Source organism: Bombus fervidus, chromosome 6, assembly GCF_041682495.2.
Source record: "Bombus fervidus isolate BK054 chromosome 6, iyBomFerv1, whole genome shotgun sequence".
Classification (NCBI taxonomy): Eukaryota; Metazoa; Arthropoda; class Insecta; order Hymenoptera; family Apidae; genus Bombus; species Bombus fervidus.
Window position 1 is genome coordinate 3,611,951 of NC_091522.1, and position 18,626 is coordinate 3,630,576.

General features: G+C 34.3%; 1 protein-coding gene across 17 annotated transcripts in view; it reads right to left on the reverse strand.

Moving 5' to 3' along the window:
• Positions 1-440: 440 nt before the first annotated feature.
• Positions 441-18,626, reverse strand: part of Pip5k59b (Phosphatidylinositol 4-phosphate 5-kinase 59B) — a 39,858-nt gene continuing 21,672 nt past the window's right edge. For 13 of the 17 annotated variants that reach the window (XM_072005607.1, XM_072005604.1, XM_072005601.1 and 10 more), the window contains 4 exons: positions 17,837-18,044; positions 16,976-17,187; positions 12,702-12,802; positions 3,633-5,662 (listed from right to left, as the gene is read on the reverse strand). In XM_072005607.1, coding sequence (XP_071861708.1) covers positions 5,507-5,662; positions 12,702-12,802; positions 16,976-17,187; positions 17,837-18,044 — 677 coding nt within the window. In that variant the 3' untranslated portion in view covers positions 3,633-5,506. Of the gene's footprint in view, positions 2,844-3,632; positions 5,663-5,756; positions 10,142-12,701; positions 12,803-16,975; positions 17,188-17,836; positions 18,045-18,626 lie in introns of those variants that run through there. The other 4 variants (XM_072005616.1, XM_072005610.1, XR_011800074.1 and 1 more) reach the window with 3 other exon arrangements.

Sequence of the window (18,626 nt, forward strand, 5' to 3'; positions counted from 1 at the left end):
GCGGTATGCCAGCAATTAAGAGAGAAGGCAACCTTGGAGCAACAATTAGGATGCTTATTATAAAGCAGTCCGTCATTATTTCAACGTATGCGTACGTGTCCTTAGTTAGTACTTACCTTATGCAGGATATATTGCACCGGCGAGGTCGAGGCACCTTCTGTCCTAATTCTACTTCATAAGCCTTTATAAGTAAGTTGAGTCACCTTCTCGTTATCCCCTACTTTGTCATACACCTTAATTTCTCCGCTGGAATTGATGCGCGATCGATCAATCGCACGAAGCATGAACATAATCGAAATGATCAATTCTCAAATCAAATTAATTCTCTTCCAGTTGTTCAACTCACCTTTATATTAGCTAAACCATCGATTAAACCTAAAACAAGGGAACGAATGAAAAGAACACGGACACAGGGGCAAAAGTGCAATATGCAAGACGAATAATTTTCATCGCAAACTTTATTGTTACAACAATTATTGCCAAAGGAAGATCTCCCTCGAGAATCGAACGAAATCTTCCTACGTGCGACTCGGAACTTTTTACGATGGAAGGACCATCGTCCTTCGATAAATAAATAGAACGCAACAATAATTTATTCACCCTTATATCGTACATTATCGCTGCGATCGGCCGTGTACAAGCAAAATGAGGTATCAAGATTGTGACTCTTGAGGAAAATGCAAGTGTGTGCACACGGTCGCACGCGCCATAATAAATGCATCGATGTACATGATAATCGATGATAATCGACCGTGTGTTTATGTATATGTATATATGTATATTAGTGTGTAATTCAGTTATGTATGTTTGTCAATGTGTATCTGTGTCTGTGTATATATGTATGTTAATGTATATCTGTGTAGGTACATATTTATAATATACAAACATACGAGTAGATACCTTTTTTCATACATACAAGATACAAGCAATACCCTTTAGTAAATATATACAGCAGTGACAACGCGATTTCTTTTTTCTTCTAGAGGAACGTCGCGAGAACCACTTGAAAGGATATTCAAGTGCACCGAGTTCCTAATGCATAGTCGACGCTAGCGATTCCGTTTGTCCGTCTTGAGATTCCAAGCTAACATCTACTGCTTAACTTCCAGCGAACCGAAACGGAATCCGCGATTTTCCAAAACTTTTCTTTTCACGAAAACGATGATGCTCGAGTCGCGCTGTTTGGAATGGCGACCGCAATTTATACGAATTAAATTGTTTGGAAGTATTTGTTACTTCGTGATGCGTGTATATGTGAGAGATTTCTTACAGAAACGTTTAATTATAGAACGAATTAAACACTTAAGAATTTCTCAATGAAAAGATTAAACTTGTTGATGCTGCTTGATTATTGTAACACTCGTACCTCATTAATTAATTTAATTAATAGATTGTAAATCGAAGATTGACCTTTCGTAAGAATACCATGCAACGTTTTAGGTATACCTTCAATTGGACGATTTTAAGACCGGGGAACAGACTTTCAAACTCACGAACTAATGGTAGTGTACAGGGATAATAATATATTAATTCTCTAAATGTACAAAGTATACGCTGTACACGTGTAGTCGTGCAATTCTCAATAAATTCTCCAGTTGTTGTTTTGAAGGAGGATAAAATTTTAAAAATTTGTCATCGCGTTTTCACGAATCGATTTTTACATCGCTTTCAGACACTAAAAATCTGAGATGATTTAACATCTGACTTCGCGAAATCAAGATATCGCGCGGTATCGACAGTCGTCGAAAAATAGACGAACTAAAGAGAAAAATAGGCAGAAAAAGAAGAAAAATTAACGGAGGACATAAACGCACGCAGTCTATCCGAAAGAGGATTTAAGATGCGTTTATCCAGCGTTCTGTGTACATTGTACATTTGAGCCAGAACGAGAGTCCTGCTAAGGATACTGCAACTTCCTGGCGGTACATAGCAGTAAAACAATAGAAAAATAACTAACTAAATTGTCTATCATCGATTTGAGACGTTTGCTTTATTTTCTTTACCATCGGTTTATTCGATCTTTTCGGAGAAAAAGTGGAAAAATCTGAGATGATTTAAGAGAACTTTGAAGAAACTAAATGACGTCTCGAATCGATCTCTTAGTTGCTAATATAAAGTGTTCCGAAATTATCCTTTTGTCATGTTGTTTTCAATAAAAAAAAACTGTAATAATAAAAGGGACGATTAAAAGAATAGATAAATAAGAGATTGCTAACATTTATGCAAATTTATATTTTTATAGATAAATATAAAGAAATATTACCTAAATATTGTGTTTTAGATTTCTTTTTTATATTTTATATTTTTATATTTCTATGTTTGAAGTTTATATGTATTTTTGCAATTTATATATATTTCATGCACTTTTGCATCCTTAAATTTCTTATAAACGTATAAAAATTCTGCAACTAGATATCACAAAAGTAGTAAAGGATGACATGACGAAAATCAATCGTGTAATGAAAAATACAATTACAAAAATCTACCTTTCGCTTTTTCTTCGTGGAAAAATCCGTGTGTATCACGGCACGGATGAATAAAGGCCGCTTCCGTGGTCGGATATTTTCGGCACACTCTATAAATACAGTTTAAAATGCGCACACTTATATGCCTGCTTTCTGTTCAACTTACATCAATTACTTTACGTCCTAATGCATTTTCAAGCTAATTCCGGAGGGGGAGGGTTTTTAAATGCGCCGACAGCGAGGATTCACAGGCTCCGTAGTCAATTCTCTCTTTCTCTCTTTCTCGTACATACAAATTTGTATTTTCTTTTTTTACGTGTTTTTCATTTGACTTTTTTTCTATAACTATCTTCGCTTTTTGCTTGACTACAGGTGGGTCTGAAACGGGTGCAAATAAAAGAAACCAGGATAAGAAAATATTTCGGTAAAAAAAGGGTGAAAAGAAAGTGAAAATAAAGTGCGCCGAGGGTGGGTTTACGTAAACGATACGAGGTATCGATCGATCGATCTTTGCCGACAAAGGTACACACACGCATATGTCATACATATATGTATATACAACATATACGGTGACTCATGGTAGTATTTGAATACGTATAACAATACAATTTTCAAGGGTATATTATCTGCGTTATACAAAACATTTTGAAATTTAATTAGCATCGAAATGAGATACAACTGTCATGTTTACATTGGTAACATTTCAAATCAATTTGAAAATATATATAAAAATTGCGAGACATTTAGTGCAAACATATACTTAGTAGAAAATTCGTATACATCAAGAACATACAGCATTTCAGCATATTAACATTACTGAAGATATCAAGGTTTATTAACAACAATAGAATGTTTAAATATCGTTAAATAAATTAAATAAATTTTAAACTTCTATATACATTTTCAGTTTTGTTTGAAAATTTTCTCATACGATTAATGATAGTCGCGTGGCACTATAGCGTTAATAAAACTTCAAAATGGATTGTATAGTACACATAATATATTCATAAATGTATATAATCTATAAATATTCAAATATTACTTTCGCCAGCCAATGTATATTTAATTAGAAATTAAACGACGAAAATTGAACCGAGAAGTTACCCCCGACGTACGAAAACGCGCGTATTTCAAATCGCGATAACGAAACGATAACAGAAACAGTCATAAGAATAATAGTAACTGCTTTATTTAAATAATATCAATAATCATGGTGATAGTAATAATCATAATGGTAATGATCATAATCGTAATAGTATGTATTGCCGAAATATCTCGGTTAAGTGACAATTTGTTTCGCAACAGCATAATTGTTCGCATTATGCATCTGAATCTTTTCATATTGTTTCAACATACTTATGTATAATATTGATACATTTACCTTTTACGTATGATTAATACGTATATTTTCACGTTTCCTTATTTTCTTCAATGGAACAGAAATGGACCGGCCTTCTAAAATACCTCTAGGAAAGTTGGTCTTCCACTTCTTTTTCTTTTTTTTTTTCTTGTGCAATGAGAATGAAAAAAAAAAAAGATATTGCTTCCTTATGAATAATTAAAAATAGTAGCAGGCACTTTTAAATTAGAATGTTACAAATGTATAGCTTGAAATACACCGCGTGAGTACAACCGATCCATAACTGTTGTTTACACTCTTTAACGTTTTAACTCTTTAACCAGGCAATTAAATTTGAAGACAGGAATTGTTATAGACACAATAAAAGATGGCAATGTGTAGTAATAAAATGTGAAAATTAATATTAAGCTTATTAAGATATCAACGCGTTTCGATTAATGCCTTAAAACGCTAGTCGTTTTATTAACATATATTGCTAGGTTAAAGGGTTAATTATTCCAGCGACTGCAATCGCTTTTAATTGCTCTTGCAACCTCACTCGTGCACGCATTTTTCTCTCTACGCAATTGAACATTTTCAATGGCACGTTTGGTTTCACGATTTCTCTACGCAAATCTACTCGAAACTATATCTTTCGAAAATTTTCCTCAAATACAAAGAGGACCGGTTTTCGGGTGATAAAGTCGAAGTAAATATTAACACGAATAAATCACATTCCATCGAAAGCTTATGTAATTTTGCACGCAACTCGAAAAGAATCTAACGAGTACCGAGGAAAGTATATTTTTAAAAATATCAATTAACGTGTAATACGTCTTGTAAAATTCGACGACAGCTTCTCAACTTCTTTTCCAAAATCAATTTCTCGAGATTATTTCGTATTTTGTCATCTTCGAACCATCATCAAATTCGAAGATTTACTAGATAACTTGAATCACAATCACACAAAGTCTCGAGAATTTGAAAGAAGAAGCACAAAGTGGAAGAATGTTTGCGAATGATCGCGAAACGAGCCACTCCATAAAATCGCCACTTTATCCTGCCATTTCCTTCGCACGCTCGCAACGACGTTAAAAAGGCGAGGAATTTGATTGTTTTCCATTTTCATCTCTTCGATCGCGATATGCGGTATATTGCTTCGATAATAATTCCCTTAATGTGAGACTCCTCTTCTTTTTTTTTTTTTTCTTCTTTTGCTTTTCTCTTTTCATTCGTTTACACGATTATCAAGAAACATACGACGCGATGACGTTGATGCAACGAAAAAGGAAAAAAAGAACGAAATCTTATGCAGTTAGTTAAGTAGACACTTAGACGCAAGGCTGATTTATAGTCACGAGAGGATTAAGATCGTAGTTATGCCTGACTATCGTACAAACCGGTTAAACAGGCATAGTTTCTCCCTAATTATCTACAATTCGACAATATTAAAAAAATGATCGAGTATGCGGTAATAAAAACGAGTAATAAAAAATATCGTTAATTTAACGATGTATACGAAAGGAAGAAGTTATTAGACGTCTTTGTACGATCACAAATTTGGACGATATAAAATCTGAGTTGCTTCTTGGTTTCTTAAATCTTTCCATTTATCTTTCTGCACACAGTTTATACGCGATTCTTGTTGAGTTATATTTCTAGAAAACTTGAATTTATCTTATAGTCCCGCTTCTTTGGATCCTTATGGCTCTCGACGTTGAACTCTTAACACATTTTGCACGTTCCTCATGATCGACATACGGTTCGCGCTGGCACGTTTGAAACTCGTTCTCACTTGACTGTACTTCGAAAGGGACCTTCTCTGTTCCACAAAATTCCTCGTGTTGTTCGTTTCTTTCTGAATACGAGCACAAAAAAGATCAATTCTGTGATTTCTATCGTTTGCTCAATTAACACCATTCTTTTTTCAATGAAACCTTTTCTATGCACGATTAATCCGTTTTTTCGTGATTTAATTCCATTTGCTTCGTACTTTGCCTCTGATTGTACGAATAAAGAACGAAACGACCGAGATTAGTCAATTAATCAGATTGAATCGATTGGTATCAATTGATTGTAAAATATGGGATAAACGTTAGAAATGGGAATACACAAAGAGGAAAAAACAGAGTGACCCTGAATATAGATAAACTTAGATAAAGTGAGTTAATAAAAAACAGCTGATTAATCTCTTCTACATAGAGTTAACACGATACTGTGTTCAAAGCACACACAACACAGAATATGTTATTCAGTGTGGAATGTGATATGCCGGTTTAACGGCTTGCGAACGATCATCGACAAACAATTGAAATTTGTGACAAAGAGAAGCGTAAAAAGCGACGGATCTTCGACTGATTGCGCTCAGAGAAATTTATTAACAACGATATTTTTCGCTGAATTTGTTCGTTTTGTCGTTTGAAACGAAAATTTCTTTTCTCTGGTTAGCAATAATAATTAATTGGCACGAAATCTTCTCTAAGCGCGTTTCCATCGATCCTAATTTAATTTCATCTTAATCCTCCCTGAATTTCTACTTGGAGCATTCCTTCAAGTACAAGCATTGAAATCACTCGTAGAACTCGAACGTACGATGCGATATGTTTGTTAAAAAAATATCACACTTTCAAGATCGCTAATAAACACTGGTACTGTCCTTTCGCATACTAGCTACCATATATATGTATATAACAAGAATGATAATATACGATACTCCATAAAACAGTATCTCGAATTAACAAAGTTACGAGTTTATCAAGCTTCTGCTTTCCTTTTTTCCCTCTCGGTCGTACAATCTGTGTCCACGTGTTAAAGCTTTTCCAGCCGATTTAACCTTTGAAATTTTCAGAGGTGTTAGCTTAGATATATCAGTGACACGTAGATTGGTTCGTAGTTTCTTATCGAGTAAGTAATTTTACGCTACGTCGTACGTGAAATCACGTTTCCTCATTGGAAGTCGATCGCAATAGAAATCTACTACTTGAATTTTCGTTGGAAATTTGTAAAATCAGTGCAAACGACAATTTGTACTCGAACAATTTCTTACACCGATCGATTATTTATGAAAACGCGTTTGTCAAACGATCGATTATTTATTTGTTATATTTGCTCTGGATTTCAATGGTTAAATCGTAGATTTAAAAAAATAGAAAACGAACAAAGAAAAATGTGCGCGTTCCTAATCGTTGTAATTTTTAAACACGCTTTTTATTGCTCAGAATAAGTAAAGAAAAATCAGTCAACTACGCTAACTTACAAAAATGAAATGATTCTTTGTTATTAGATAAAAAAGAGGAAAAATATTATAAATGTAGAAAATAAAAGACGCGATTAAAGCTAGGAAATAAAAAATTCTCGGAGAAAGAAGAACAACACGGACCGATCACCGAGATTGCGACTAGATTTTTACCATCGTTTTCCTAAATACAACATATCGACTGTCGAAAGCGTTTCATTCAGGACAATATATCATTATACGTGTACGTATGTGTTAATTGAACAACATTTTGGTTTTTTTTCAAAACGTTCCTTTAACTTTGCTCTGCGGCTACTGTAATGTTTATATATATATAAACTTTTTGTTCATTCATATATATATATATATACGTACATGGAACCAGCGGCACTCCCGTTAATTAATCTCATTTATCGTATCACGTATAATACAGTTTGCGCAGTTACTATATTTATAATATTCATCAAGATCGTCGATGAATTCTGCAATTGATTTCTACTTTCGAAACTGTAATCTTAATATTCAATTTTATTAACTCTGCGGAATATTTCTGACATGTAGGATTTTCTTTATTGAAATTTCTCGAATTTTCGAAATTATAGATTTTATTTTTTAACTTTGTAGGAAACCTATTTTTGATATTTAGAATTTTCCTTGAATCTTCCAAAATTTTAAAATCTAGGGAGACGAATTTCTTGAGTTCGGATAATATTTCTGACATGTAGAATTTTCTGTATTGAAATTTCTCGAATTTTCGAAATTATTGATTTTAATTTTTAACTTTGTAGGAAATCTATTTTTGTTATCTATAATTTTTTTTTGAATCTTCCAAAATTTTAAAATCTCAGGAGACGAACTTCTTGAGCTCTGCAGAATGTATCTGACATGTAGAATTTTCTTTATTGAAATTTTTCCAATTTTCGAAATTATAGATTTTAATTTTTAACTTTGTAGGAAATCTATTTTTGTTATCTATAATTTTTTTTTTGAATCTTCCAAAATTTTAATATCCCGGGATACGAATTTTTTGAGCTCTGCAGAATGTTTCTGACATGTAGAATTTTCTTTATTGAAATTTTTCCAATTTTCGAAATTATAGATTTTAATTTTTAACTTTGTAGGAAATCTATTTTTGTTATCTATAATTTTTTTTTGAATCTTCCAAAATTTTAAAATCTAGGGAGACGAATTTTTTGAGCTCTGCAGAATATTTCTGAAAATGGCAGCTACTTTTATTAAAATTTTAGCAATTTTCAAAATCGTTAACGCTTATTATCCGAATTTCTGTTTTGAAAATGATTCAAAATCACGATAATTTTAATCGATATTTCCGCATTTTGCAATACATTCGAAAATTCATCGACCATCTCGACAATAAATGCGGTATACACGTTTCGTTTTATGTGTGTACAGTGTACATATGTATAAGTATATGTATAATTACGTACAGGAGACAGACAGAACGTGAGAAACATATAGGTACATGTACACGACCGGTGGCTATATTATCGTAATAAAAACGGGATTGAGGACTGCGTCCTAATTAGATTGTAAGTATTATTTACATCTCCTTCGTCCGCGGGTTATTTCATTTCCTCGTTTTACACCTTTCATTCCTCTCGAGCGCCTTCCTCTTAACGTTTACAACTAACTAACGTAACAACAGGTAATTGTCAGTTACGATAAGAGGTAATGAATGAATATATTTTGCGACAATTTCCCATCACGTGTAACCTAAACGTCACTCGTAAAGCTCGGCGATTCGATGATCATACAATTTTACAGCTAAATGCTAGGATATGAACAAGCAACGAGAAAACGAATTATGTAACTATAATAATGACACGTGCTTTTCTTTTCTGAGAAAACTATGACTAAATATGGTTGATAGGTGAATAAGTATAAGTTTCAAAAGTTCGTATGTAGTCAACCAGAATGGTTATCCTACGAGTGTGTATGTAAGTTTGGAACTTTAGTATATAAAACTTTTGCATGCAATTTGAAAAATATAAAAATATAAAATTTTCAATGGGAAATAAAAAATATTAAAAAAAGATACAAACAGATTGTTTACAATAAATCAGGTGATAATTGTTTGATACAGAAATCGATTAAAATTAAGTTACGCTGCTCAAAATAATTAGGGGATGGTTATTATAAACGGTTCTATTTTATTAATTAAGTAAACAAAACTAGAAACATTTATAGGCTTGATAGCTTCAAACGTTGTTAATAAGGTTGTAAAAAACTCTAATAAAAGCTGACTTCAAGATAATAATTAAAAGAAAATATACAGATACAATTGATGGGTATAAAAATTTATTTTGAAAAATCTAAAAAAACAAAGCGGACCTCTAATTGTAGAGGTGAACCTCTAAGTAGTGTATTAAACACGTGACATTATTACGTTTAACTAGTTACTTATTAAAAATCGAACAATACGATGAGACCTGACATATAAAAGATACAACTGGAACGATGGATTCTTGAATTCTCCACAAAGTGTTTGTATCCTGAACGAGTATTATACAGTCCTCTAATACTGTAGGCCGAGTTTTATCACGTTGTATAAGCTTCCTGGCCTATCCGACATACTCCAAAGCTTTAGAATCATTAATTCTTCATCGATTCTTTAATTGGTTCGCGAGAACGCGCCTATTTAAATCATTAATTCATTCCATACGAATAAATGCAAGATTCACACACGCTGGATGATTAATACTTCACAAACTCGCGAATCAAGACGGATACTCCTTCCACCCACGCAAGCTGTTCGTTAAGTACAGAATCGAATATGATAAAGTATAGTGTCTCATGTAACACGAAAATGCGCAAGGAATGATTAAAGACATATCAGATTACGTGTCTTCATTCAACTTTTTCACTCCTTGAAAATGCGTCTTGATTCGCGATCAAACGCTTTCCTCTATGATTTATTCTTCTCTGTTCGAGTTTCATTTATTCTTTTCATTTTTCTTTTTTTTTTTTTTTTTTTTTTTTCGAAGATTCGTCGCTACGACGGCGCACCAGACCAAATCCAAACTGACTTGACGTAGGTTACAGGGATGAGCTGCTTTGAATTCACTCTTGCTGCAGTATCTTCTGATTTGAGGAAATAGAGAAACCTTTCAGATAATCTGATCTTTTCGCACGGATCGTTCCAAAGTATATCTTACTCTTAGAAATATAATTTACAAAAATATTTATAGAAAAATATGAAATATCGAACGACGATATTCTGAGGTAAATCGTAAGATTCTTTTTAACGAAATAATACCTATTTTGTGAAACATGAAAGACATTGTCGTGTCAGGACGATCGTTTGAAATGCTTCACCAATACTAATTCTCGACGACAGTAATACTGGGTTAATATGGAATTACCTGGCCGATGTTTTACACGGTTCTACGTGCTCGACATTCTTTCGCGTGTTGCAAACCCTCGAGCTTGTTTACTCTCGTTAAAACGCTCGCACTGGCGAACCACGCGACGAATAATCGCTGATACGAATGTTACGGTGCACGATGTGATTCGTGCGTACGCAGAAATTCGAGGATACGTTCTCAATGTGTCGCAACAGTCGAGTCATTATGTGGAGAAATCTGACAGATTGCTAATTCGATGACCTTTTTTTTTTTTTGTTTTAAGTGGAATGACTTTTCTTTGTTCGAAGTCGATTTGACCATTCTATTGCCCTCATACTCTTTCTAACAGTATACTTTATAACTATAAAGCATATAACTTTTAACAGAGGATTTAAAAAAAAATTAAAATCTATACGAAACGATGAGTGGCATTTTTTTGCAGGAAGCTTTATTTTCGAATAAATCGATGTTTAAATTTTATCGTTTAAACTTTATGTATGTATATGTAGTCTGATTTATGTCTACGTCTTATAAAGTATCTCTGTGATATTGTACTACTCTGTGTATTCACAGCATATGCAGTGTAGGCTGAAAAAGTTAAAAAACAAATTTTTCGTGTAGAATTTCTCTGTTAACATAAAAATGTTAAATGTAACAAAAAATAATGTAGTCTATAAATTTATTCAGAAATAGAGCTTCATACGGAATTGTGGATTGTACCACAAATTTAGAAACCTCCTGTATTTTATGATCGATTTATTCTATTATATATGTCGGAGATGAAAGGACATCGGGGCCTTTTTTTTTGGAATGTTTGTCCCCAATACTTTAATCCAGACTTTTTACTATAGCCGTACTTAAATAATAAAACTGAAAAATAGCTGTTTATGACTTAATCCAATTATGTTTGCCCGTGATTAATGACACTGGGCTTAGGCTCGAAGTGACATAACGGGTCGCTGAACATAGCCACGGTCACGGGAGGGACGTGTACCTAACAGAGGTATGGAGTAATTAAATAGCTCTCCTTAAAGACAAAGATTGACCCGAGGGATACACAGAGGTACGGAGAGAAGTATATAAGGGAGGGCAGTTCCACTTGGACTGAGGTTCAGTGTCATGAGTGTCACCAGAATCTTGTATCAAATCACATTCGTCATCCCGTTGACCATGGTTTCGTTATCGAACCTAAACTCATTGTCATCGACTTCTCGATTATCCAATCCCGCTATTACCTGTTACATTCTGTAATACTTACATTCGTATCAATAAATATCATCTACAGTATACAACAACGATGGCCAATTCACGCGAAGATTATAAGCCCCGAACTCCAATGAAAACCCGACATATATATATAAAACATAGAAAGAGTAACTTCGCCGATATATATCTTTTATCTGAAATGTATACCTGAAATTATAGCCAGGTAACTAAATTAGAAAAGAGGTTATACATAGTAATTTATATCATTGTTCATAACCTGAGATGGTCTCGAATGGGCAACCCTCTTAACAATAAACAAACAATAGAATCGACGTTATAAAATATTCTATACTCAAACTTGAAAAGATTGTTCTGTCATCTAACTTTCTACATGCAGCTTCCTTTACTAAAGTATGCTACAATATAATTAGATCACTAAAAGATCAAACTATACTAAGGTCAGCCCAAGATGCTGGAAGCAAAGAAGATTTCAAATAAGACTGTCATGCATCCTTTTCAAAGCATTCTCTTATTCGTTTGTAAAGATGTGTATTTAAGTTTGAAAAATCATCGCTTTGGAACGTTCCGTGCGCGATCGAATCGGTACTTCTTTATGGATTCAACACAAAAGACAGGGACTCGACATAGACACGAAACGCAGACGAGACAAGAGACACGACGGATGTATCATACGAGGTCAAATCTTTTTTTCTTCTTTTAGACGATCGCGTTGCGCGACGCAGATGACACGTCGTCGTCTGGGGGCAGTTCATTAGTTACAAATACCCTCGGCCACTCGGGGGAAACATTTACACAGTCCGATCGATCGGTCACCGGGCTCTCATTACACACTTACCGCTTTGAGGAATCGGTCGAGGAAGATACAATAATGATAGTTGGAGATCGTGAACCTAATTTTATGCCTATTATTTTATTTTATCGCCATATCTGAAAATTGCCTATATAGGCCAAAGTCGTGAAACAATTTTACATTTTTTTATACTGTAAGTTTAAAGTATTTACAATCTCCAAATATCGCTACCACAACTTTTGGAGTGACCAATCGTTCAAAGCTACGATTACCAACTTACCATTTCTGTAGTAAGACTGGCTAGCGCCTCCTCGACGGTGGCAGCGATTCTCCCTCCGTCATCGTGACGCTGATTGCCCCTGATCGGTGTGGTCGGACAACCTAAAATTATCGTTAATCGTCATAGTGCAAAATAAAGATCAGCCTGTTGCTGTAGCTCGATCACCGAAGCGTAGATACGTGTTTGTCTAGCGGTAGTGTTTGAGTCGAATCGGCTATCTATGGGGAAGAGAAACTAAGGAGAAACTTTAAATTTATAATGAACAACCTGCTCTTCAAAAGGACCAGCAAATCGTATTATTTTTCTTCTCGTTTTATTCTGAATCTCATGCAAAGAGCGTGTGATTATTGAAAGTGTGTGGTGACATAATTTTTCATTTTATATAGATGGTCCTTTCGAGATTTTTATTTGTAGTTATCAAGATGCATCGATAAGAAAAAAGCGTGCATCGTTCTAATCGATGACTACGTGTGACAAGAAGCGTGTGTAGCTATTTCACATAACGATATTCATAGGCGAGTGTAGCGGAAAATCAAAGAGAAAATTAAAGAAAAAGAAAATGTTTAGACTTATCTCGAGAGGTAACATCGGTTCTAGGCGATGCCCATTCTTGCTTTAAAAGGAATCATAAAAGAAGTAAAACAAACGTGTGTATGGGGTTTTCAGCGAGAATGAGATCTCGTGTACTTTTTCCTTTTGCAATTGTCGCTTTATTGTCGCTCTCATCGTCGAGAAATAAATGTGTTTGAATATTTTGACAAGATTTTGAAATCACCTAGACAGGACTACGAAAAGTGTTTGTTGGATTGTATCGTAATTATTTCAAGAAACGATCGAAGATGCTCGCCCCTTTCTCGTTTCAGCTTTCATTCTGCTTTATTATTAATCGTTACTTTAGCTTTCACGACGAGCACCTTCGCAGCATATGTTACACGATCGATGGACTTAAGAGCATTTTTTGCCGTAACACTTACGGAGAATAACCTCGAGACATGGTCTACAACACATAGGCGATGAGATTAAATTTAGGCACTGAGTTTTTGTTATTCGTTTTAACTTCCTTTTCCTTTCCATTCTTTTTTCCTTCAACTATGATCAATTCGTCGCATGACCTTTCCAATTCGATTAAAACGAGTACAAGGTATGCAATTGAGACTAGAATTAAACCTACGTAACGTAAGTCATTTAACAAGATTAACATTTTTAATTCTTCGTACAAATCAGTATCACAACGATGATTTCGTGATCAGATGAATTTTGTTAAAATATAACGAAGAATGAGGTACGACGAGTATACCATGGCAAAACGGTCTAACTTAATTTGCTGTAAAACTCATTTAGTTTCCGGATTACGTAATAACGTTGGTATACAGAATGCAATCGATGTAGGTGGTTAACAACATGTTAGGTATTGTATGTGTCATGATCATAGAAACACTATCGTTATTTATCTCGATGATTATGCGGCATGTATCTGAATTAACAGCTAGCTAGTAACACGAGTCTCTATGTATTTTACACATTTATTTTAGCACGGAGTGATTCCCCGTTTACAAATAGCAGAAATAATATTTCTATCGACATAAGCTTAATATTACGAGCTTAATACGCAGTGCTTCGAATTACTTGAACAACGGTATACTCTCGCTCGTTTCAGAACACTACCTTAAATCGTGGCACGTTAATCAGACTTCTGATTGCTGGCGCGAGCGCCGCGTTGATTGCCCATAAATCGACATTGTTCGAAAATAACCTCGATTTAAAAAAATATAATATCATCGTTGAATTAACTCGCACATTTTGCTGTTTAATTATTCTATTTTCTTTTTTTTTTTTCAGAAGATAAATGATTATAGTTTGCTGAATTTTATCTGTTTACTGCTCGAGGCTATCCTTCTTTATACTATGAATGACACTAGAATCAATGGTTTTTATATCTTTTGTATAGCGAAATTCAATAGAAACTATTCTATTTATCTGTGTTCTAACAAAAGCAACAGTAACTACTAAGCAAGTAACGAACGTAATAAAATAATTTCGGAGAAACAAAGAACTTACAGTCACGAAATTCTTGTGCACTCTACGAAGGCTACTTTTATTAAACAGTGGCTCACGAAAGGATTCTCACGCTTACGTATGCAAACTTGAATGGTTGAAATAACGTACATTAAAGTAATTTGCTTAGACAAGCAGATGTCAATAGGAAGATGGAAGTCTTAAGATTATGTCAGTAAAATTTGAAAAGGATCCAACAACGTAGGTAGGAGTTATGATACGTTTATTAGAAACACGCATTGCAAGTGACTCACAAAGGTATTTGAACGCTACATATATTATTAAATTATTTAATATTAATATTTTGTTGGACCACCTTTAGCAGCAATAGTGTGTCTCAATCGACGTTCCATACTGTATACCAATGATTTTGTAAAACTACACTCAACGGAGTTCCACATTTCTATAATTTTATCTTTCGATATTTGCTTTGAGATTATCTGAAATTTATGTCATCTTTTTCCCATTTCAGCCCATAAATTTTCAATCGGATTTATGTCTGGACTTTGCGGTGGAGTAATTAACATGTGTGGTGTGTTATATACGATCCATTCTTTCGCAACTCTAACAGTATGCTTAGGATCAGGAAGTGGAAATCTTCCAATAATCCTAATTTACGGGCACTTTCTTTACGGTTATTTTTTAAAATATTTAAATACTTATATTTATCAAGTATTCATCAGTAAATATCAAATTTCCGGTGCCACTGGCAGCCATGCACCTCCACGCCATGACCGATCCACCTCTCTGTTTCACTGTTTGATGTAAATGTCGAATTTCCAATTCCGTATTTGGTTTTCTCCACACATAATTTTGACCATCTAAGCCAAAAATGTTAAACTGTGACTCGCCCGAAAAGATGACTTTGTCCCAAAAAGAATTATCTTTATTAATATAGGTTCTTGCAAAAGTCAACCATTTTTATAATTTACTGCATTAATATATGGTTTCTTTCGCGTACTCTGCCATGAAAATCATTGTTTCGTAAGATTCGTCGACATAATTCCGACTGAACTTCTTTATCAAACATATCAGCTACCATACTCGCGAATTGAGGAGCGGATGTAGTAGGATTTTTTTTAATTCGCGAATGATAACTTTCTCCTCTCTTCCAGTCAATTTCTTTGGTCGACCTGATCGAGCTTTGTTTGCAAGTGTTTCCTCGTTCTTTGACTCTTTTATGATACAACGTATTGTGGACTTACTTCTGTTCACAATTCCGGCAAACTCGTTATATGATTTGCTGTTCTCATGTAATTGGAATAACTTTTGTTTCAGACTTTTTGGTATTCATTTGAAATACTATTGTGCACACTTTTACGTTATTGTTACCGAAACGATATCCTAACATCAAGTGAACGTACCAATATTTTCACTTAGCAATGATGTTTACATTCGGTGCAAAGGAAGATGAAAAACTATCAACAGCGTTCGAATACTTTTGTGAGCCACTTACCATGAATGTTTCTAACAAATGTATCATATCTCCTGTCTATATTATTGAATCGTTTTCAAATTTTACTGATGTAATCTTGACACTTTCCCGTCGCTATAGATACCAAATTGTTTTAACAAATTAGTTTAGTACACCTCGTTGTATTAATTGAAATTTGTAAGTGTAATACTTTCGTGAGCCACTGCGAATTATATAAAAATAAATGATAAATATAATCATAGTAAAAGTTAGTGTTTTAAAAGTTATTTTATGACAATATTCAAACATACAAGAAAACAATGTATATATGCAGTATTATTATTTCAAACAGATTAAATAATATTTTATGGGAACTTTTTTGGCTTTAAAATATCTTGTAATTATTCCTCTTGTTATAAAATAGATCAATGACAATAAAATTTGGCAAAATATCGCTCTTATAAAGTGCATGAAAACTTTCATGACTAATACCAGCCTCTCAAAAGTAACAAGTAAAAGTCTGATCTTATTTAGGTTACAGCCTAAATCTAAACTTAATAGTTTTCCAAATTTTATGTTAAATTACTTGAAATTTTATATCATTTCACCTTTTTTTCCCAGTCAGCCATTATAAATCGACAGGGCAATCAACGGGATGGTCACGCCTGATGCAAATCCTTTTGTCGCGAAGGTCGAAGAGAAGAAGAAGAAGAAGAACAAGAAGAAGAGAACGAAGGAATCCTCGAGGCACGTAGTGGGAGCCTTCAGGTGGCGTAGTAGATGTTGAGCGCGTACGGGAACTTACCTGCGTCACCGCTGCTGGAACTCTCGGTAAAGGACGGCGTGCCCTCTGTCCAGGTGGGCGTAGAGCCCTCGGCGCTGCCAGCGGGTGGTGTCCAGGTCAGACCCCCACCTCCTCGACTACTACCACCGCTTTCTACGCTCAACGAAGATTTCGTTTCCCTTCCGCCGCTTCCGCTTCCGCTACCGCTGCTTTCCAAGTGTACGTCGGATATGCTGAAATATTAATCGAATACGATGTATTTAATTGTTTTATGTTTAGTATCAAAATCACGAGTACCATGTGAATTTCCAAACTTCTCAAGACTTTTACGCTGCTCGAAATAATTAAATGATTACTATTATGAATAGTTCTATCGTAAGAAATAAAAGCGAGAAGAAGTTTCGAGAAGATTATTCCGTGATAAAAATTGACTTCAAGATGATTAAAGACAAAATGTCTGGGCATAAGATTGGGTATAAAATGAAAGTGATACAGGAGACGATTCTTTAAAATTTCGAACAGTGTATATTTTGAGAACAAATTTTGTTTAATAAAGTTTAACGGTAGGAAGATCAGTGTGTCATTTCGATGCATTAAAGAATTGACGAGTTACGATTTTCATCGCTAAGTATAATTATCCGCAAGTTTTTGGCTTCGAAGGACAGTCATCCTTTATTTTTGTAATTTAATTTGATGTCAAATTCCATAGGGAATTTGCAAATTATTTTGTTGAAAATACAAACAATAAAATCGCTGTAGCATCTGGAAGTATACACGGTTGTTGTTGTCGTTTACAAATGTTAAATAATTTACATTTAATTTAATTCGATAAATGCGAGAATTTCTTGTAGAAATTATGGAAGAAAATAAAAGTTCGCTCACCTCACGGCATCGTGATAAGTCTTTGTGAGAGTGACATGGTGCACAACCTTGTTCTGCTTGGAGTGAGCACTGCTTAGACTGCTTGCTAAAATCGTGGTCGGTGCACCCTGTTGAAGTTGACCACCAGAAGCCAAGGTCTGGTCATTTGAGCGCACTGCATCGTCAAAGGGCGGGGGCGGGGTGGAACAAGTGGAAGGAAGGGTGCCACCTACAAAAAGCGCACTACAGTTAGCCCTAATGAACACGATATAGTATGCTTGCTTTGTCGTTAAGGGTTCTAAGGACAGAGGGGAAGTCGTTAGCGTGGAAAGACCGCCCTTCAGAGGCGAAAAAATAAAAAATATTTCCAACAATTTTGAGCAAATCTTGCTAACCCGATATAATAAATATTTTTTGCATTGTGCTCAAGCAAACAAATAAATAAATAAACAAATAACACACCCGTGTTAATGATTAATATTGCATTTTATATTCGCTTTTACACCGTGTAAAATACTAAGAATATAATTTTCCACGATCAAAGTTTTGCACGTTATTTTATCGGGCCAAAGAAACGGATGTGAAAAATTGAAAACTACTTCTTTCTAACAGGAGACGATTGGGAAGGATTTGAATGCTACCTACTTGACGCTGTATTACCATTGATCACAGTAAGCAGTTGCTAAAAAATAAAATTACGAGCATTTCTAACGTTTATTAAACAATACACGGTGCGAATGAGATTTCGTTGCATAAGCGTACTTTGAACACTTTTTAATTAAATTTAAGCTATCAAATTTGCCAGCAACAT